The following is a 23,146-nucleotide window of genomic DNA, read 5'->3' on the forward strand; positions in this document are numbered from 1 at the left end:
GTTTCATTAGTAGTAGACCTAGTATATGAATGTTCCTTTGGCTTGGTTTTAAGCCTTCTTAGAATGGCTTACTAAGATGTGGCAGCTGTGTGCAATACATCAGTTACTTTGGCTTTTGAGGACAGTTCAGTTAGGAGCTCTACCCTCTGGAAAATTATTTTGGTTTTTACAGTCTCTAAATAAGATTTCTAGTAGAATTTTAATTATGAGAATTCCTTTGTCCTTTAAAATCTAATACTTTGTAATTTTTGATTAATCGTTTTTGTTTTTCCAACATAATGCTGTTTATGCTAGGAGTGTAGTCCAAAAAAGGACCAGAAAACTCCTGCATCCTTGGTGGCTTCAGCTGGTGGCCCTTCAACGAGCTCTAGCACATCTGCTGTGGCCTCCACCAGTTCTAGCTCTACACCGGCCCAGGAGACGATCTGCCTTGATGACTCACTAGATGAAGAACTTTCTTTTCATCCACCTGCACTGGATCTTGTTTCTGAAGCTTTAGCTGTTATCAACAACGGGAACAAGGGCCCTCCATCTGGCTCAAGGATAAGTATGCCAACTGCAAAACCTCGTCCAGGACTGAGAGAGGAAAAATTAGCAAGTATCATGAGTAAACTGCCACTGGCTACTCCCAAAAAACTAGATTCTACTCAGACCGCACATTCATCAAGTCTTATTGCTGGCCACACAGGGCCAGTACCAAAGAAACCCCAGGATTTAGCTCATACTGGCATCTCTTCAGGCCTTATTGCTGGTTCTTCAATTCAGAACCCTAAAGTTTCCTTAGAACCTTTGCCAGCCAGGCTACTTCAACAAGGACTACAGAGGTCAAGCCAGATTCATGCTTCTTCCTCTTCGCAGACCCATGTCTCCTCTTCTTCCCAAGCCCAAGTTGCTGCCTCCTCTCACGCTCTGGGAACATCAGAGGCCCAAGATGCTTCTTCGTTAACACAAGTAACAAAGGTGCACCAGCATTCAGCTGTCCAACAGAACTATGTGTCTCCATTACAAGCAACTATTAGTAAATCACAGACCAATCCAGTGGTGAAATTAAGTAATAATCCCCAACTTTCCTGTTCATCCCCACTTATTAAGTCTTCAGATAAGCCACTTATGTACCGCCTTCCCTTATCTACTCCCACACCTGGAAATGGTTCTCAAGGGTCCCACTCCCTGGTTTCTAGGACAGTACCTAGCACCACTACCTCCAGTAACTATTTAGCCAAGGCAATGGTGTCACAAATCTCCACGCAGGGTTTCAAATCTCCCTTCTCAATGGCTGCATCCCCAAAACTTGCCGCATCTCCGAAACCTGCCACGTCTCCTAAACCCTTGCCCTCACCTAAGCCTTCTGCCTCACCCAAGCCCTCTCAGTCAGCTAAGCCTTCAGTATCAACTAAACTTATTTCTAAATCCAACCCAACTCCCAAACCTACTGTATCCCCAAGTTCTTCCAGTCCAAATGCACTAGTGGCCCAGAGTAGCCACTCTAGCAGTAACAACCCAGTCCATAAACAGCCCAGTGGAATAAACATCAGCAGACAGTCTCCCACCTTGAATTTATTGCCCTCTAATCGCACTTCAGGCCTTCCATCTACAAAAAATCTTCAGGCCCCTCCAAAGCTAACAAACTCATCATCCACTGGAACTGTCGGCAAGAATAGCTTGAGTGGAATTGCAATGAATGTACCGGCCAGCAGAGGTAGCAACCTTAACTCAAGCGGAGCTAATAGGACTAGTCTATCTGGGGGAACAGGAAGTGGAACACAGGGTGCTACTAAACCGTTGTCTACTCCACATAGACCGTCCTCTGCCTCAGGGTCGTCAGTGGCAACAGCCAGTGTGCAGGTATGTATGTTAGATACATCCACGTGATAAAGTGTAAGATGGTGTCATTTCTCTCGTGAGTCAATTTAATGACTTTATTATAATATCATCAGTTGTTTATGATGACTTATAACTTATGGATGTTGACATCACAGTGATGGAGACACCTGGGAATGAAATTTTTGTTGGGATGTGGATTTTTTTTTATTACATGCTTACTTTCAGAATTTTTTAAAAACACAACTAAAATGCATATTTAAAACTGTACCTTATTAAAGTCCAGAACAAAATAGTCATTTATGATTTTAACATACCTTCCCATGTCTCTTCTTTTCCCCATCCTAGTCCCCTTTCTCCTGCCAACTTTCATATATATATATATTTTTTGGTGGTACGCGGGCCTCTCCCGTTGCGGAGCACAGGCTCCGGACGCGCAGGCTCAGCGGCCATGGCTCACGGGCCCAGCCGCTCCGTGGCATGTGGGATCTTCCCGGACCGGGGCATGAACCCGTGTCCCCTGCATCGGCAGGCGGACTCTCAACCCCTGCGCCACCAGGGAAGCCCCATAATTTTTTATTTAATAAAATTTAGACATTCATATTATTTTTTTCCTCTAACCATTTGTCTTTTCGAATAAAATTTTTATTTTGCACAAATTTTACAGTTATTCATATATAATTCTCTGTCAAGTTAGTATCGGTAATCCATTTATACCACACTTTTCCCATTTGTGAGTTTTTAATTTAAATTTATCTCTCATTTAGCAGGAGTACCTAATTCAAGGAATCTTTTCAAGAAGGCTAATGTGAAAGCTGTTTTACTTTAGCTCTTGCATACCTGATAATTTCTGTGCTACCACACTTGAGTTGATAAAGACTCTTGGGTCACTAACTCCAAGTTTTGTAAATACTGCTCCGCTGACCCTTACTTACTAATTAAGGTTATAAAAAAGTATGAGGCAATTCTGACTTTTTGTTCCCTTATAAGTAATGTGTTTTCTCTGCCTAAATGCTAATCACATTTTCTCTTGTTTCTTGAAAATCAAGTGTTCCCAGATAATGGCTAGGTTTATCTAGTTTTCATTAATTGTGTACCTAGAAAAATGGTAACATCTTTCAATCTCAGACCTGCCCATTTTTTCAGCTCAAGAATATTTTGTTCTATTATGTTTTCTGATCCATTGGCCTAGGTTTTTTGAGAACTCTTTAGCACTCATATATTCCATCTCTCTGCCTTTCATATCATCTTCTCTGTTATTGTTTCCATCTATCTGCCACTTCTTTGTATTCTGAGGCTTTTCTCAGATTTGTCTTCACTTTACTGATTTGGTTTCTTTAACTTTTTTCCCTTCCCCTGAAACATAATCCATGTTCGCAGTAGGTAAAATTCAGAAAAAAAGAAAAGAAAAGCCACCCATCATCCCACCAGTGTTGATACTTTCCTGATAACTTTTTTAGACTCTTCAAGAAAGTGGATTTTACATAATATTCTGTTTCATAAGAAGCTTTAAAAAAATATAACATTTATGATGTTATTTCTTAGCTTCTCAGTTATTCTTTGAAAATATGACTTTTATTGATGTCTGAAATTCTGTTGTCTAAGAAAGTGCTCTAACTTTGTACTGCCTCTTATTTATGTGGAATAGGAACATCTAATGAAATACGTTTCCCTTGGTGTCTGTAGAGGGTCTCTGCTACTCAGTACAAGCTAAGTGTTGGTATTCAATATACACTTAAAACCCAAATCATCACTCTGCCTTTACTAAAGTAGGCTTAGGAATGAATGAATTCTAGAATTCTAATATAGAACAAAATTCAATTAACTGATACTTCATTAACTGAAATCTAGGATAAATAGATGTTTTATCTATATGATTTTGCTTTTATCAGAAATTAAAAAAAACCGATTAGGGATTGTATGTTAAAATTTGAGTTATAACTAAGGTCTAGGAGTTAGTCCACATTCCTGTTTTATTATCTTTATTAAAATGTTGACTGTTTTTGAAATCAATCTTTAATTTGATTACAGGAATATGTGAGAGGATTATAACCGAAATGGCAGTTCCGTGCCCCAGATCCTCCTTCCTAGTGTCAACTACTTTTAACTCTCTTAGCTTTTTCTCTTGTGTTTTTTAAAAATTGTGTTTTCAAAAAATAAGAATGAATGGAAGACTATTTATTTTAGTATTATCTTTCAGCTTCTCATTGTGATAAATAAGGCTTTTAGCTCACTTTTACCTTTCCCATTTTCTTCAAAAACTAAAATTACAACTTTTGGTTAAATCTGTGACTATGTAAAATATTGTCTCTGTTGAGCTAAGTGTCATTAAGTGTGGTTTCAATTATAAATTTTGGACTTTTTTCCTGTAGTTAAAAATTGCTGTTTTTCCACTTGCTTTGTCTTCTTTGAATTTAAAGTTAAATCTCCCTCTGTCTTTTGTCATCTCCAGAATCTATCAGTTCTTTTTTTTTCCTGGAAACTTTCCTATATTTGATCATTTATCCCTGAAGAACAACTTGGTTTGTTGTTTACCAATTGGTTTGTTGGCAAGGAAACTATGTGGCAAAATTTGTGTTTCTAAAATATAACTACTTCCTCCCTGGTTTTCTTCCTCTCCGAATGGCTTTCTGATTTGGAGACCTTAGTGTTTCTGCCTTCATATCGGATCCTTTTTGTCTTTCTTATTGGTTTGACTGAGGAAAAGATCAGTAATTGAATAAGGTTATTTCTAACTTCTGGTCAACCTAAGGTTCTTTTTTTTAACATAGCATCTCACTGAAGTCTTATCAGCTACCTTGTGGCCTCTAGATCCTATCCTTCTAGCTGGCCAACACTAAAAACGGGTTTCCTATCTATGCCTATAAACTATTCCACTCCTTTCTGAAAGACATCTTTAGCTGTTTGCAGATGTGAACATGACAGGTCCTGAGGTTAGCAAAAGTTAAAGTCTTTCTGGGTTCACATTATTATCTCTACCTGCTTTTTATTAACTTGCCACTCAAGGCTTTCCTGTTCTTTCTTGCCCTTCAGCTTATTGATTTTCTGTGAATCCTGTCTTTGCCACTTTATAATTCCCAAAATAATTCACTAAGCAAATGTTTACTAAGTGTTTAATGTGTGCCAGGCACTCTTCTAGGTGCTGGGGAAATGGGGTGAATCAAGATCCCTCCTCTCATGGGGCGTATATTCTAGGCAGGAAGATAAGCGAAACACAAGTACTTAAAAATACTTTAAGCGCTATAAAAATAAAATAAAACAGTAATATGCTAAAGTGTGATTGCTACTAACGTGGATCAGGGAGATGGAGAAGGCCTCTTTGACGAGGCAGCATTAGAGCTGAGAATTGAATGAGCAGGAGCCAGCCGTTTGGAGAGAAGAGCGAAGAGCCCAGGCAAGAGGGGGATGGTAGATGTGAAGACGCTGAGATAGGAGAGAGCCTGACGACCTGCAGGCCTGCATGGCTAGACAGCAGGGAAGGATGGGGAGGTGAGGAGATCACAGATCAACTCCAAACCATGTGATGGAGGACCTTGTGGGCTACAGTAAGGGCTTGGGCTTGTACTTCTGTTCAGTGGGAAGCTGTTGGAGGGGAGTGGTATGGTCTGATTTATATTTCAAAAGATCACTCTGGGTGTTGTAGAGAATGGGGGACAGATGTACTCACCAAAATGAAACATGTCGTCAAAAGAAAAATGTAATACCCACCACAGGAAGAGCAAGGTGCCCGTTCATATCTTCCCCTAGGAATGAAATGTGGAGGCCATGGAAACTATTTTTGATTATGGGGCATTATCCCGAACTGATTGCCTACTGCATGTTGACAGCTTCTCCTGTGTGCTTCCAAATGATATCAACAGTGGGATATCCCACTTCTGGAAGGTCTCCACCTTCTATGAGAGAAACTTAGATACTTAGGTAATCTGGTGTTTCACTTTAGCTTTATAAACAAAAGTGGTTATGGAAGGTTTTTAAAAGCACAGAATGTTAGATACTTATGGCGTGGTGCCATTTTTTATTGCTAATACACGTTACTTAATTGTGAAAGTTGCCCTAATTTGCATTTTCTGTCAGTTTAATGCTTCCATTAGCCTCCTCCAGATAAGCATAGAAGAGTTCTCCTTATTAGCAGTGTTTCATGTTCCTCACTAGGGGGGCTCCACTTGGGGCACATGGCCTTGGAGTGTGTTCCCCATATTATCCTGAGACTAAAATAGAATTAGATTAAAAAGAAAGAACCCTTGTTAATTCTTAAATTGATGCTGGATCCTTTTTTTGCTTCAGAAGCACTGTTGTTTCTAACTTAGTAATTCTTTCCTAAATCACCCATTTTGTATATCATGGTGGGCACAGTAGAGGGGAAAGACCGGCAAGTAAGAAAAATCGTCAAGTCCAAGCATAAAGTGATAACGATTTGTACTTAAGTGTGGGAGGAAGTTGCGATTAAAAAAACAAAAAAAGTTATGTTGACTGCGAGCTCATCTTGTTCTTCATTTCATGATGCTTAAAAACTAAGGTTTCAAGCCAGAGTGGTGGCAAAGAATGAAACTACTGATCCTAGCGTTTAACATATACGAGAAGGAAGTGATTGTAGCAGATGATGAGTTCAATTCTGGACATGCCAAGTTGGCGAGTGTTAGATATCCAAGTGGAATTCTTCACTAAACGGTTAGCTAAACAGGATTGAAACTGAGATGAGAGTTCAGAACTATAGGTATAAATCTGAGAGATAAATAAAGGAGATAAGGGAAGGCTATTGGAGAACTAGTGGAAAAACCAGAATAGAAAGCTTTGGGAGGATGTTCTTCATTTTTTTTGTTCAGCAGTGCTGTGGACCATTAAGTGTATAAATATATGATGTAATGTGGCATTTTTGCATGGGAAAATCACCTACCTTGTTCTCATACATTAACTAAGAAATAAAATGATTAGCCCTTAATAATTTACTGGTAGAAATAATGAACATACAAAGTAAAACTGACCATAGCTAATGCTTATTATTGATTAACAAATATTCAGAGAATTCAGTTTTCTTGACCAAATTTAGAACTGTAAAGTTTTTTACCACAGAAATTTTGAGTTGATAAAATAAGGCTACAAAATTGCAGAAACTATAGTAGATAATGTCTGATACTGCGAAATTTTGATTATAATCTTTGTTGATAAGTACACATAAAAAAAGTCAAAATGGGAAAAAATTATTTAATTGCTTTATAGAAAAGTGTTCAAAGAATTAAATTAGCTTACTAGAGTATATTTAAGTAATTTGTCCATGAGAGCTCATGAGTGCTAGTGTATTTCTAAGCACAAACATGGCGTCACAGCCCAGGTCCGGGAGTGTCAAAACACTCTCTAATTTACCTTTTGCCTTGGGAGTCTAAGTTCAAAAAAGTAGTGGAATTGGAAACCTCCTTCAGGGGTTAATGAGAGGCTAGATAATGTGGAAAAAGGAGGCTGTCATTCAGCAAGTTTGATAATAAAAGGAAGATCCATAAGTCAGGTTTTTGCCAGGGGTTGGGGAAGAGCCAGGAATAACAGCGTGGTTGTAAAACAATGTAAGAGGACTCTATATTTGCGAAGGCAGAGGAAATACGGAAAAGGTGCAGTGCTTGACATTTGTCACAGAAAGTTCTGCATGGGTGGGATTCGTGGCATAGGTCAGGTGTTCAGCTTCTGAGGAAGAGGCAGGTAAGGCTAATGGTGAGGAGGACACAGGATGGCTGTTATGATGAAAGTACAGGGTATCAAGTTGGGGGATCTGAGAGAGTAATAGTCTAGAACAACAGCTGCAGGTATTGTGTCGGAAAAGATTGTAAGGCAAACAGTAAAATTACAGAGCATTTTCAGAGACCAAGTTGAAATTATATGGAATAAAGTACCAGTGTCAGATCTAGGGGCTGAGAGCAAACATGGAAATCTAAGGTTAGAAATGAGTTGATTAAGAGAGTGAATGGGTGTTAATATAGGCATTGCAGTAACAGTTAAGAAATCTAAACTGGTGATGAAGAGCTGAGTAGAAGTATTTCCAAAGCCAGTATTGGTCACTCTTTGAAATGTAATTTATGCTTCAGTCTTCATTTCTGTCTCCCAAAGTTTCTGTTAGAGCAGATGTAAGACATAGTCTCGTGTCCATGAGGATATTAAGTAAAATAAATCAATTCAGGTTAAAGACTTGATTTCTTATGTATTTTGACCCCTGGTTTCTGCAGTCCACAGCAGGAGCATCATTATTGGCTAATGCCTCACCTCTGACTCTCATGACATCACCTTTGTCTGTAACAAATCAAAATGTGACTCCTTTTGGGATGCTGGGTGGCCTTGTTCCAGTGACCATGCCCTTCCAGTTTCCCTTGGAGCTACTTGGCTTTGGAACGGACACAGCTGGAGTGACAGCCACCTCGGGATCTACCTCAGCCGCTTTCCACCATAGCCTAACTCAGAGTAAGTGCGGCTCTTTTATTTACTTGGCTACCTAGTTTGATAGAACAGGAAACTTCACAAATTTATACTAATTGAGAGTAGTCCAGTTGGAGTTAGTGAAAATTATAGAATTTTTAAAAAAGAAATGCAGTTTATTTCATCTATATATATAAAATAAGTCAAATTACTGGACTCTGAAATTTTTTTATAGTTTGTAAGTGAACTGTCTATTCCGCATTTCTATCTTAATGAAATTTATAAGCGGGAGTCAGATTTGCTGGGTCATTTGCATACACACTTATATTTATACATGTAAATATTTCTTAACGTATGTGCTCTAGTTTAAGAAGTCAAGGTCTGTGCTTGCATTAGATAAACTATTTTCATTTTTTATCTAAGAGGGCTCAAATCTTAGTTTTAAGAAGATTACTGACAAGTCTGTTTTCCTCTCAGATTTACTAAAGGGTTTACAGCCAGGAGCTCAGCATGCAGCAACACTTTCCCACTCACCTCTGCCTGCACATTTACCGCAAACATTTAATGGTAAGAAAGCCACCTGTTTCTTCCTCTCTTTATTATTTATACAAATTTACAAATATATATTTTAAGTCTTTTCTGAAAACCATGTGAGGGAACGACAAAGATTGGAAAAACTAATTTTCATGTGACTGAGTCCTTATTGGCAACAAACACCTTACAGAAAGGAAATAGGTAAAGGAGATCTTTTATTACATGTGCAGAGAGCCTTTTTGAAGATGTTTGTTATATGGAAATGATGACAAAGAATAGAATTCATAGGACAGTGTACAAAAGTCATGTCTGGTAATTAATCATAGTTGACCTTTATTGAAAGCTTACTAAGTGGACAGTCTTGTGACTACTTACATGTATTAGCTAATTTAACCCTTACAACAAACCTGTGAATGAGATAACAGTCCCCATTTTACAGATCAGGAAACTGAATCAGAGGTAAGCAACTTGCCCAAGATGATAGGGTAGTTAAGTGTTTAATCTGAGATACAAACCCAGGAAGTCTGACTCCATGGCCTGTATTCTTAACTATTAAACTTCTCTGCCTCTTAGATGTGATTAAATTAACGTGATTTTAAACTGTACACGTTATATATTTGCAGCCCAACTAGATCGCTCTGAAATCTGAAATTGGATAGTGGACACTGGACACAACACTGGCCTCCAGATTCTTGCTCTCACCAGCACTTGACCCCCATAGAACGCTGATACTGTTCTGAAGGCCATTTTCAGGATCTGTGAGCCGCTCAGCTGCTCTCTTAACTTAGGAAGGTTGACTGGGGCCTCACTATTCTTTTTGGCCACTGCATTTAAAATTATTGTTGAACAAGTTTACAGTTGACCACAATGTGGAAATGGGAGCTTTAGAACAATCTTGAGGCAATAGGTTGTAATTAATCCTCTAAAGCACCTAAGTGGCAAGCTGCCCCAGACTCTCCCTTGAGAGAATGAATACAAAACCACAGTTGTGCAAATGGGGGACCACAAAGTAGGCACAAGTGTCAACAGTCCTGATCTTCCTGGGCTTCTTGATTAGGTTTAAGTGCTTAAGGAAAATTGCCCTGTGACTAAGGCAGTTCCACCCTGGGTATTGATGACAGCTTGGTAGGATGAGTCCGGCTTAGAGCTGTATGTTTGAGGGCAGACCGGTAGAAACCTGCAAGGAATTAGACACCTGGGATTCTTGTGGTTCAACATGACCCCAATAGTCCAAGTGTAGGTACATTATCTTGTTTTCTGGCCAGCACCACTGTTCCAGAGGGAGAAAGGAAATAAGACTGTCGGTATTTTCCAAGTAATTGAAATTTAAAAGTTTATAATTTTTCATTGTAAAAACATTTTGAAGTATGAGACACTAAATTTGAGAATCAGGCTGGGATTTTTGAATTCGAGGACTGCCGCTTTGAGCAAGTCTAACTTGTTTGACCTTCACTTCCCTTGCTTGTAAACTGAGGACAACAAGATGTTTTTAATAGGCTTCTTATGAGAATTTAACAAAAATATTTATTTAGGGCTTCCCTGGTGGCGCAGTGGTTGAGAGTCCGCCTGCTGATGCAGGGGACACGGGTTCGTGCCCCGGTCCGGGAAGATCCCACATGCCGCGGAGCGGCTAGGCCCGTGAGCCATGGCCGCTGAGCCTGCGCGTCCGGAGCCTGTGCTCCGCAGCGGGAGAGGCCACAACAGTGAGAGGCCCGCGTACCGAAAAAAAAAAAAAAAAATTAAAGCTTCTAGCATGGTACCTGGTGCATAGTAAGAGCTCAGTTAATGTTCATTTTCTGACCTTATCTAAAGACTGGGGTCAGTAAACTTTTTCTATAAAGCTGGAAATAGTAAATAATTTAGGCTTTGTAGTCCACATAGTCTATCACAACTACTCCACGCTGCCATTGCAGTAGGAAAACAGTCATAGACAATATGTAGCATGAGTGTGGCTGGGTTCCAATAAAACTTTATTCATAAAAAGAGGTGGCATACCAAACCCTGGTCTAAAGAATTTCACAGTCCAGTTAATATGAGTATTTTATTTTGGTAATTAACCAAAGCTTCTTTGAGCAAAATCCCACTCTGCCATTTTATGAATTTAATTATGCCTCAAGTCAAATCATTTCTGTCTACAAATGCAAGGGTATAATACCACATTATAAATGGAAAAGTCAGTTCCTTAGATGTTGTCACCAAGTTCATTTTAATAATATTCTGTTTATACAGCTTTTGAAATAATTGTCTTGTTTCATTGATACATCTTTTCTTCAGTGGAGGCAGTTTTTTTGTTTCGCTTATGTTTCACCCGAGTAATTTAGGTTTCACGCGAGTGGACTTAGCATTGTGACTTTTGTGGTCTCCTCCAGCCTTAGGATTGTTACTGAATGCAATAATTTGTTCCTTTACACCTGTGTATTTCTGCCCTTTGTGCCTCCCTCTTTTTCTCTCAGGCCTGGTGGGGGCTTAATTTTCCTTGCTAAGGCAATGAATGATCTATTAGAGATTTTCTCTATATTCTGTTGTCTCTAGAGGTCACTGGGCCCTACTCATGTCCAGTTTAACTTGAGTGATCAGCATTTTCCCAGTAAAAGTTACATAGCCATATGTAAAACTAAGAAACCATTGTTCCCAGTAGCAAACTTTCCTGCCTTTTACAACTTTTGCCAGGTTAGGACTAAAACAAAGACTCAGCTGGAGTTTTCACTACCAGTGTGGTCCAGTCATTTACATAAATAATTGAGAGTTATTAAATGCTGTGTCGTGGCAGGAAATTTAATCTCACTTGCAAGAAAATGAAATTGACCTTGTCTTCTAAAGGAATCAAAAAATGTGTTAGGTCCCTTGAAGGAGAGGGATTATGTCTTCTATGTTTCTTTATAATCCTCACAGCATTTGACACAATTGACAGTGAGGGAGATAATAAATACTTGTTGAAATAGTATTTGTAGGACACTGAAAACCAATTAAACCAGTCATTTGAGATAAGAGGATCATTCTTGTTGAGTTTTTATCTCCTTTATGTTCTCAACCTCTATACTGCTATATAACACGTAAGGTACTAAAGGTTATCTTTTTAGCAATGTCATCATCCACGTGAAAATTAAAAGTTAATTGTTCTTTTTGCTTTGTTTTTATTTTTTATTACATGCCGACCCATACCAATTAAACATCTCTTTTCTCAGATGGAGGCCAAAGTAAAGGGGACACTAAATTACCACGGAAATCTCAGTGACTTCCAGCAAGCAAAGGAGATGACACACTTGGCTGGCTGATGGAATCTACCTGATGGAAAAGTACTCATGTGGTCATAGGGCTGCTGTTCTGTCGATGTTTACATTCTCTCGTCCCAAGCACTGTGGTGAGGAGGAAAAAGAAAAGAAAACATTACTTGAGTAAAGCCAGGTGCAGGAGGAAGAAATGCTTTCGTGCAAAGTTAGTGACCTTTGGTCTCTTCTAAAGAAAGACAAAGTTACCATATTAACTGACTTGAAAGAGACTCAGTTGTCAAACCCACAGAAATACAAATTTGATTTTTCCCCGGGGGAGGAAGAAGGAAATTGAGGATTTGGGTAAACTCCATCCATCCTGGGGGTTGGATCTGAACACTTGTAGACATAATTGCATAATAAAAGACAATATATCTGAAATTAGGCCAGTTTGTCAGGAGTAATGATCATGTCTGGGTGGACTGTGCAGCAAATTTGCCACAAAAAAAGTTAATGACCCTGTGTCTGATACAGACAGTAGCTGAGTATAAATCACGTACCCTCAACAATCCTGAACAAACTTGAATCTACTCCAGTGTGTAGCAACTCCTATGTAAGTCAGTGGACTAAAGATGCTTCAGGAAAGTCATTTTAGCACAGTGATATATATTACATTTTTAAGTCAAAATATTGAGCCCGTTGCTCTTAACAGACAAAACTTAGATGTTCCCTTTTTGTAAAAGGGTCAATTACATCTTCCATTCAGAAGCAGGTACTTAACTCTCTTCTTCAGGTGATTTGTGCATCTGGTATTGACTGGTTAATTCTTATTTCCATTCTTGATGTTAAAACGTGACTGTGTTCACATTTTCCTCTTGAGAAATGGGGATCTTTGATATAGGGCTGTGGCTTTGGTCCACTTAGCCTTTGCAGGCCTGCCAGTATGAACTTTAAATTTCCCCCAACATCACCTCAGGTTCACAACGTCTTCTGTTCTTTTAGCTAGTGGTATTTCAGGTGATTATTAACTATTGATATAAACAGGCATAAGTGTGCATTACAATGCTTCTTCATTGGTCATTCAAATGGCATATATGTATTTTTTTTTGAATTTTGAAGATGGTATTTTAAAGGGAAGAATTAAATTAGGATCATTATGTGTACAGGGGATTATTTTTATAACTATCATAGTGTATTTTTACTCCCTATATCCAGTGTAGTGAAATTGATTTGGAGCATTTGGGATTTTAAAGCTTTACTAATATTTACTCAGAGTATTGATATGTGAGTAAACCTGCATATAATAAGACTCCGTTATTACAGCTTCCTCATGCAAATAGCATATTCAACAAAGGACGTTAAGGGAGATTTTTTTTTTTTTTTTTTTTGCGGTATGTGGGCCTCTCACCGTTGTGGCCCCTCCCGTTGCGGAGCACAGGCTCCTGACGCGGAGGCTCAACGGCCATGGCTCACGGGCCCAGCCGCTCCGCGGCATGTGGGACCCTCCCGGACCGGGGCACGAATCCGTGTCCCCTGCATCGGCAGGCGGACTCTCAACCACTGCACCACGAGGGAAGCCCCAAGGGAGAAATTTATGGTTATGTTTGGATACATTTTGTTTGGGTTTTTTCACCTCATCATTGTTCTAGTCTCTCTGTTTTCTTCCTATTTAGGCTTCTGAATGTTTTCAGACTGTACTCAAGAATAGTGTAAGCTTGATCCATTAACAATAACAGACTAACCTAAAAAAACCAGCATCAGATTGGTAGTAGCAAGATTCCTTGCATATGTTTTCATTACAAATCATCCTGTTACATTTACTCAGATAAGGGTATTAACCAGGCCCTTTTTTTACTTTCATGAGCAGAAGTTCCAAATAGCTTTAGGACTGTGAATAAATTAGCACAGATCTCTTTAGATCTGTAAGCCTATATTTTGACTTCAGAGTCACATTGGCTTGGTTATAGCAAAAAAAAAAAAAAGTTAATAACTGAAAACTTTAGTTCTAAGAACTTGTTACAGTAAGAGGAAAGGATTATTTCAAAGGAATCATTGATATAATTACTTGCCTCTAAGAATTTAGTTTACCGGTAAAGCAAATAAGAATGTTGTATCAACCCTGGTGGATATTTTGGAAGGATATTGGGATGGTGCAGATAGGTTTGACTTGAATTGAGTATGTTTGATTAAAGTTTGTTTGGTTTTTTAACTAGGGAAACGTATCCAATTCTTGAGTTGTTCCAGTGTAGCATACCTCTTGCTTTTATTTAATTTAGAAAAAAGAAGTCTTGCTATTCTATTGGAACTTTCCTTTGGGAAGCTGCCTTTGTTTTACTTCCCGTACCAGGAGAGAAGTCAAAATGCACACTAATCTCTCTTCCTGAGGACAGCTGTGCATGTATTCATCTGCATGTGTATATCTGTACACATATATTTATCTATACATAAGTTCATTGGGACTTTCGGTTGAGGAGTAACTTTAATTTCTTAAATCCATGAACTGAATCACGCCATGTGAAGATCCCTGATGACTCTGTCCTCATTAGAGAAGAACAGGATTATCAGTTCTTCCCCAGTATCGTTTATAACTAACCGGTAAAAATAACTGAAGGCCCTTGGCTCTGTGGAGTTCTCATACGTGGAGATTCTGTTCTTTTCTCTTTGGTCTTGATTCTGCGTCACTGCACCACATTTTCACTACCTTAATCCACTCCAATCAAGACTACCCTTTTCTGTTGTACAAGTGAAACCAACTTCCTTATATTTCTTAAAAAGTATGATCAAAGAGTTACTACATGTAAATACCTCTTTCTTTTCTAGGCCATAACATTGAAAATGGTGTCCATACTGTACAGTCACCTATTTTTACAGTTTGTCTTACTAAAATCATACATACAAATCGGTTATTTTTTAGCACAGAGGCTTGTGACTCATATTCTATTTTTGCACTTGAAAGTCAAATTATGTTATTTTTTAAAATGATGAGTAATTTGGAAAGGATATAGAGCAATGTGTATTTCTGAAGAGCATTAGCAACACCCCGATGTAAAAGTAATCAGCACACAATTATGTCCCATTTCAGCGGGATTTCTTGATTCAGGAAAAGTAAGCTGTTTTCAACTGTCTTGTATTTTAAATTGCCTTCACTGATGTATAAGCTGTTACTGTACATACAAGTTAATCCTCAGTATTCACGAGCAATAATGAATGGTCAGCAGAGTTGTCTCCAGAGATAGCAGTGCTGAGCCTCCGTTGGAGACTGAGAGCAAAGTGTCAAGCTCATTCAGAGCCTCCACAATAGATGTAAGCAATAATTTAGTTATAAGTCGATTATAATTCTTTCTCATATGCTTCTGAGATCAGTGGGTAAAAGAAATCATGATTTTAAAGCAGCCCGAAGAAATTAAGTTTTGGGGAAAGAAGTGAGGTTAATCTGAAATCACAAAATCTTGATATTGAGGGAATCAGAGGATTGTGTTAGTACATTCTTTTATGCCTACCACCCCTTTGATGGATGCTGTTAGCCCAAATTACATTTTTTAATATCAGAGAAGCTGAATAGAGTTTATCATATCACCCAGGTAGGAGGAAGAACCGGGCACACACATGTTTGAATGCTGTGGGTTTGACACCTGTTTGAAAACAACTTATCTGAAAAGATTTTTAACCCAGGATTTTTTTTTTCCCAAAGCAGATCTAAATTGTTTACTACCCAGGTTTGGAAAGGGCAGACACCTCTAATCTTTCTCCTATCGTTGCCCTCTACCACACCCCTTTCCACCTCTACTTGGTTCAAGACATTTTCTGAAATGGAATTCTACTGTTATTCAAACTGCCATTGATTATGAGAACGCTGTGTCCCTTGGGATCATCTCTTAGCACTCCAGTTATCTATCAGATTTGCTGCTACATTTGTAAAATGAACTTTGCCTGTAATGGTCAACTTTAATCTAATTTACAGTTCTTTACTTTTAGGAAGTTTTGTCATATAATTTGACCCATGTATAGAATTAGGATACTTTATTTTAGGGGTGTACCATAAAAGCACACTGGTCCCTGTATTCTTTTTATCATCATTTAGGTTTTGAATTTTTGTTTGCTTTTTTTGTTCGTTGATGTTTGTTTTGTCTTGTTTTAAATTAGAAGAGTGAGAGAAATCTGTAATCAGGCCAAAATTGAGAACTTGCCCCATGCTTCAGCACTGTAGTTTCTGCTGACCTTATGTTCTCAAAAGGGCACTTTTACTTTCTATTGTGCATGTATGATTGGTTTTTTGTTTGTTTTTGTTTTTGCTTTTAGGGGACTTTTGTTTTTGTAATAATGATGTGGAAGAAAAATGCAGTAGTAGGTAAATGACTGATTACAAACACGTTAAACAATTTTATTTTATAAAATTTAAGGGGAAGGGTTTAACTCTGTAGATCGTTTCTTAGCTCTGGTAAAATGGCTTATATTACTCCTCTAAAACATACTCAGTTCAGGCCTTTGTCTTTGTGAAGTGCCTTTTTTTTCTTTCTTTTTTCCCTTCTTTTGAAACTGTTCTCAGATATCCTAAAGTACAGGCTAATACGTCAGGGGATTCAGGAGGAAGAATCTCAAAACTTGCCAAGATCATGTCATGCTGTAATATTCTTCCTTTTCCTTATATGAATATGGATATATGTGTAAGATACATACATGCATACATATATATATCTGTATATATATGTATACATATGTAATATATATACAAAACTAGTAGCTGCTGTACCATTGCATCCTTTCTAAGCACTCCCCTATTAATGCTTGCAAAACTGCCTTGTTTATTCCATTGCTTTTAGTCAATTCAAATGGATAGATTGGGAAATTGTCTTTTCACAAGATACTATTTTCCCCCTTTGAATATCTGTTTGTAGAAGTCAACAGCAACAACAACTATAACTATATATATATATATAGATATATAGATATATATATAGATATAGATATATAGATATAGATCTAAATAAAATAAGTCAGTTGTTACAAGTAAAATAAATTTAGTGGACTCATTGACTATTCCTGGATGTAATCCACTACTCTGTGCCCTTCAAACTTGGCGTGCATAATACTAGAGAAAGCATTGGAATAACAAGAATCTTAGAGTCTTTCTGGGTCAAGTTGATAAGGTACACAACGGCAGGCAAGACTAAAGACATGGGAGAGCTAGAGTTAGAACCATGGTATTGTTTCTGAGTTTTGAAGGAAGTTAGCAACTTTGTCAATACTAAAAATGCATCATGTATTCTTCTGGGAAATAATTTTTGAAGAATTCATATAGCTGCATATCTGTCAAAAGGTTAATAAACTTAGAAGTAGAAAGACTTCAGATTCTGAGGAAAAACACTCATATAACCCATAGCATTCTTGAGAGAGCTTCAGTTTTCTTATTTGCCAAATAATTACATTTGGCTTAATACGATTTAATGGTCATTTATGTTTCTCCCTTGAGCAAAATAACATAATATTCGATAGCTAATATTCATCAGTTTCTTGTTGAAAACAGATGTGACATGTTAAGGGAGACTAAATTGAACCAATCCTCAAAGCCCAGTACAGATATATCTAATAAATGCCCCCTTTTAACTACATTTTAACTGAGGAGACTGGTGGCCAAAAAGGAGAAAGCAGAGGCTCCTGGTGGTGTTACCTGATAGCAAGACTGTTATCAGGTGGCCTCAGTTCAGTCATGTTACTCTTGAATTACTGTGTTTAGGGGGAATATCATTTAACCTTTGTGCCTCAGATTACCCATTAGAAAATTGGGTATAATAATATTCACCTACCTCCCAGGGATATCAGAGACTTTTTCAAAAATATTTTGAGTTTTTCTAAAATGTCCTATATAATTAAAAAAGTATTATCATTTTCCTGCAGAGGCTAAAAAATGTTTCCCTATGATGGGTATAAAAAAGTACCATATGATTTTTAAGTTTAAAAAAAAATCACTGGAATTCTAATTTAGATACATATTTGTTATTTAAACATATTATATTTGTGGTTGGATAAAATGCTTAGTTTCAGGTTAATAAGTGGGGAGGGGGTAAATAACACTAAGTTTCTTAATTATAAGTAGATTTTTTTTAGCCATTTATGGTATTATTACACGTGTGATCTTTGCCAAGGTTGTGGAGCTGAAGCTAGCTAAAGCTTGGACGATTGGTTATTGGAGTTGATTAATGATCCCAAACATTTTATCTGCCTCACTTTGCCATATTCTCAGTCTGATTTCCTTATATCACTTGTTTAGTGATGGATAGCTAAACTTTTAACTTTCTAAGAATGAATGGGAGTCTCCTCCTTCTTGTAAATCGAGATTGTGTACTCTTGCTGTAACTGTAGGTTTATCCAGCTTTGCACTGAAGGGGCAAGCACTACACACAGTCAGCTGGGTGTACTTTTAGCCAGTCTACCTTTGTAATTTATGCTTCTTCAACCGTGAAAGAGTTGGAGCCATCAACTGCTCAGGTGGTAGGAAAATGGGAGAGGGGGGAGGCAGGATTCTTTTCCCATAGCTGGGGAGGGGGTGGGGAGGGCGGGGGTAGAAGGAAACATGTTTTGCTCAACTCCAAAGAGGAAAGGAAGGTCATCTTATCCTACCCTCCACTGGGTATATTAAGCAGTAATACATAGAATTTTCCTTTTATCATTGGAAACAACAACAACAGGAAAAAATGGATGCCGCCTCTCTGAGCTAATTGCTTAGCAACATTGTTAGGGGGTGTGTGTAGATTTAAATTGTAGCACGTATTCAGGGTCAGGAAAGAGAATGTAGGGGGATGAGGAACAAATTATCCAGTGTAAGTGAGTCAGCAGAAAGCGCCAGGCCCAAGCAGACAAAGCCTCTGGGTTAATTCCCAGAACTGGCTGAGGCCCATTTAATCTCTAGTGATAGGATGTTTTTCCTTAAAAGTCACTTTTTGGTTTTTTTGTTGCTTTTTCCAGATAAAGCCTTAGTTAGTAGCCTCTAAATATCAACTATGCAGATAAACACACAAATTTTCCACACTTTTTCTTTTTTCCATTCTTTAGATAACAGATGTTAATTAAGACTTCTACCCAAAGAAATAAGGCATAAGGGTTTTGTTGAATGTGTGTTTGTTCCTCTAGGGAAAATTAATGGAAACATAAAAATAGAGATATTTTGTGTGTTCATCTATCCTAAAATGTGAACTTTATATTCAAAAACTAAGTACAGATACTGGTGCAAACTGTAGTTAGAATCATGGAATGTCTTTGGGTTAAGATAAAACCATCCCAGTGTTCAATTCTGAGAAAGTTTTAGATTCTGTGGCACAGTGTTCAGGTTTGTGGAGCTAAACAGATGGTCAGACTATAATTAAAAAGCTTTGAATATTAATGTCAAATTCTTTCTTCATTTTCTTTAGTCTTCATTCTTCTTTCCTCTAGTCTGAGCTCTTCAGTTAACCATTCCATCAACCAATTGCTACACTAGAATATAAGTTGCTAAGAGTCAGGGGAGGAAAGGTTAAACTGTCTTTCACCTCCTTTTCTCACTCACGTTGGCCATCTATGCTGTGTTCCCACTGAATTCAAAAGTAAAGACTATAGGCATTTCTAGGAGACGGTTTACATCCCAGCACAGACTCAGACAGGGACTGGTAGGATTTTAGTCAGACTGCTTTTGAATAACTTAGTATTAAATTACATTTTTCTCAGATACTCCCAAAGTACCGTTTGCTTGAAAGTAACTATTTGTGATCTTTGTTTAATTTCCTCATACTGTAATACTTCTTTTTTCCAGCCTTTCTTACATATGTACATTTTAGATCGGGTTAGTACTTAAATTTTGGACACTTTTCCGAACTGTTACCCAAACAGGTCAAGAATACTTTTAAAAATCTCAGTAGTAAAATCAAAGGGGTCTATATGTCCAGAACTTAGAGTCATCACTGGTGACCTGAATTACTTTTCTCTTCTTTGCGTTAAAAATAGATTTCTCTACTATATAATGTAGTAGCATCTACATTGCATGGCTTCCTCAATACTTTTCAAGATTATTCAGAAGAGACACAGACCTTTTTTAGGCCTCTTATTTCACATAATACTCTGCCTTGCTTATTTTCATTACTTCCCCTGGAATAAACCTACTTTGCAAAGGTCTGAGTCAGAGAGGCCATATGAATCCTTCGTACCAATTTTATGTTCCTCAGAAAACTCTCTATACGTTATTTACTCCCATTTGCCAATAATAATATAATTCTATTTTAATCTAGTTTTAAAATATTTTGTAATAAAGCACTAATGGAAACCTAATTGAAATACAAACAAGATGATTATTACCTAAGATAACTTGGAGATACTTCTGTTTTTGAAGTTAACAGCTCCATCTACCCTCTAAGCACATTTAGGAGTCAGCAGTAACCAAGACCAGCCAAGTGGCATGTTTTTCTATGTGACAACCTGCCCTTTATTTGTCACATCTCAGCTATATTATATTTTCTGTCCTTGCGGCCATAAACTTCCCTCCTTTTTTTGCTTCTCTATTCTGTTTGCAGGGGTAGTGTGCCCTGTGCCCGCATATTGGGTTTTCTTTCCTGTACCTGTGAAATTACCAAGAATTACCCCAATTTTGGCCAGAGGCATTAAAAGAGAAGTTATTCTCAGTTGATAAATGTATTACTGTTTTATATAGGTAGTCGGAAAGTTGACCAAGTTTGGCCAACTTTTAAAATCCTGGCTATGTTACATAATTAATTACATATACTTCTGAGACCTTCAGATAAGCAAGGGGCCCTTTCACCAGTAGAGGTAGGTTTCCAACCTATACGTAATTTCCTGGCCAGCCTCCAGAGAAAGGATTCAAGCTTTGTACTGTTCTTTTGTTGGCTGTCATTGAAAAACTATATTATAGAATGTATCAAAAATATCTAATTGTTCTTAAGAAGAGTATGTAAATCTGGAGCTTGCCCTTGTTTGTTGCTCGCTAAACATTGTAAAGCTTAAAAGAAAAGGAAAGGAAATCTCTGGCTGGTGAAAATTTTGTGCCCCAAATAATGTGTTAATCAAAGTTATCTACCACGGTAACCAAGTGATGAGTGTTTTCTCTTTTATTACAAGCAAGAAAATTTATTTGCAGTTGTAAAACTTATTGTGGGACTGCGGGCCTATTTACTATAAATGATTGGAAATAAGGATTCTGATTTTTAGTCTGGGTTAAGCACATATTTCCAACCCTTGCGGTATGAATTTTCATAAAGGAAAGACTTTTGTTTGGTAACAGAAGGAAAAACAGGACTTATTTATACAGTGAATGTTCACTCTGTAGAGGAGCTTCCCTCCAGTTACACATCATGTTCTTACTTTAGCCGCCTCCACACTTGATATAGATGCCAACATGTTTTACAACGAGTCTTGAAGGAAGGAGCCTACATAATTGTTGCTCCTCCGGGTGAAAGGCCCTGGTTACTGTACTGCATTTGTTTATAGGGAGGTGTGTTTTTGCTAACTTGAAGGGATATACTGTATTTTAAATAAGTGTGTGACTTAATATTTTGGGATTTTTTTTCCTCCTTTAAAACTGGACCTGAACACAGCTTTGAGTTGATATTTGTAATAATCTCAGGACCTGAAAGATTGTAGCATTTAGTGTGTCTTAAAAATTATGTACTGTACCAGCCATGGATTTTTGTAAATATACCTGTCTCCCTTTTTTGTATTATTTTAGTAAAAAAAATAATAATAAATTTAAATACAATGGGGTGGTGACGACATGTGGACGGGTGTGGGTATGTATGTGTGTGTGTTTGTATAAGGCTCTTTTGAGATGAACTGGTGCTTGTTTAATTTCCGGCTCTAATGAGAGCAGGAATATGGACAAACTGCTGCTACTGAACCCTGCACTGAGCCTAGCTGTTTCCATTGCATTTCCTAGTGATTGACCAGGAAATGACTAAGTTAAATTCTTCTTCCCACTGCCATCTTGCCTTTGAATTCTCAGTTCTACACACTTTTTGAACTTCAGTGGTAAATCTTTCCAAACTTTGGGTGGTTTGCTGGTCTGTAGTTTTTAAAGAGCTCTTGTCACTATTTTCTAAGAAGAAAGAAAGACAGGTAAATTTTTTTAACCAAAAAAAAAATCACATTTCATAAAATCCTGATGAATTTTGGACATGTGAGAGGACTTGAACATTCCTAAATGTGGATCTGTGAATTTAGTAAATTGACCCCATTGATATACTCTTTCAGTGCAGGGATTTCTTTTTTTTTTTTTTTCGTAACAGCCTTGCTCATATTCCAGGTGTAGCTAAGCAAACCCCTGTTTTAAAGCAGGAGCCTTATTTGATTCAGTGTAGATGTTTTCCTGTCTATCCTTTGTGACAGGGCCTTTTACATGAGTGTTTTTTCTTTTTGTATGTGTTATGTGTTTGTTGTATTAAATAAAGAGGAATGTACATATTATTCTTGTGTCTGTTGTATCATTGGACTAACTTGGATTTTAATATCTCATTCTTTCAGTGGTGGTTGAGTATCTCTTGCCTGTTTCACACTGTGCTCGGTGCTGTGGGATACAGAAGTAAGGGCATAGTCCCCACCCTCCATATATTTACAGTTTGCAATCACATGAGAAGTTAAAAGCCAACAGTTCAAAATTTATCACAAAGGTGTGGTCCATGGCCATCTGACATTTGAGTTCAGAGCAGGGGAGAGATTGGATTGGAAAGATCTGGGGAGAATTGTCAAGTTGATGGCATTTGAACTAGGCCTCCAAGAATAAGTGGGATTTGGCTGGGAAGGAGGAAAAGGGAGCATCCTGAGCAGAGTCAGGAACAAACAGGAAGGAGGCCAGGCTGGTATGAGGTAGACACGGGGGTGAGTAGGAGAAGCCAGACTGTGGGAGTCTGGAATGCAGGCTTACCAGGTTCTTCCTTCAGGTTATAGGGTGTGTGTGTGTGTGAGTGTGCCTCCAGGATCAAGGCTTGCAGTTGTAGATACAGGAATTAGTTGCATAGGTGAGCATCTTTTAGTCTCGTGGAGGACTTCTTTAGGAAAAATACTGTTAAGAGAAAAAATTTAAAATTCAACCTTAGAAATCCAGGTAGAGTGTGGGAAAAGGATGAAAAGATAGAAAGCAACTTGTCAGAGAAATTGAACGGTTTTGTCATTTATAAGTGTATATGTGCATAGAAGATACAGAAAATAACATA

General features: G+C 37.8%; 1 protein-coding gene across 4 annotated transcripts in view; it reads left to right on the forward strand.

Moving 5' to 3' along the window:
• UBN2 (ubinuclein 2) overlaps nt 1-18,443 on the forward strand; it is a 72,772-nt gene extending 54,329 nt beyond the window's left edge. For 3 of the 4 annotated variants that reach the window (XM_079931481.1, XM_079931479.1, XM_079931480.1), the window contains 4 exons: nt 295-1,845; nt 8,031-8,262; nt 8,695-8,784; nt 11,937-18,443. In XM_079931481.1, coding sequence (XP_079787607.1) covers nt 295-1,845; nt 8,031-8,262; nt 8,695-8,784; nt 11,937-11,986 — 1,923 coding nt within the window. In that variant the 3' untranslated portion in view covers nt 11,987-18,443. Of the gene's footprint in view, nt 1-294; nt 1,846-8,030; nt 8,263-8,694; nt 8,929-11,936 lie in introns of those variants that run through there. The other variant, XM_079931478.1, reaches the window with a different exon arrangement.
• The last annotated feature ends 4,703 nt before the right edge of the window (nt 18,444-23,146 follow it).

This window comes from Stenella coeruleoalba (genome assembly GCF_951394435.1).
Source record: "Stenella coeruleoalba genome assembly, chromosome: 9".
NCBI lineage: Eukaryota > Metazoa > Chordata > Mammalia > Artiodactyla > Delphinidae > Stenella > Stenella coeruleoalba.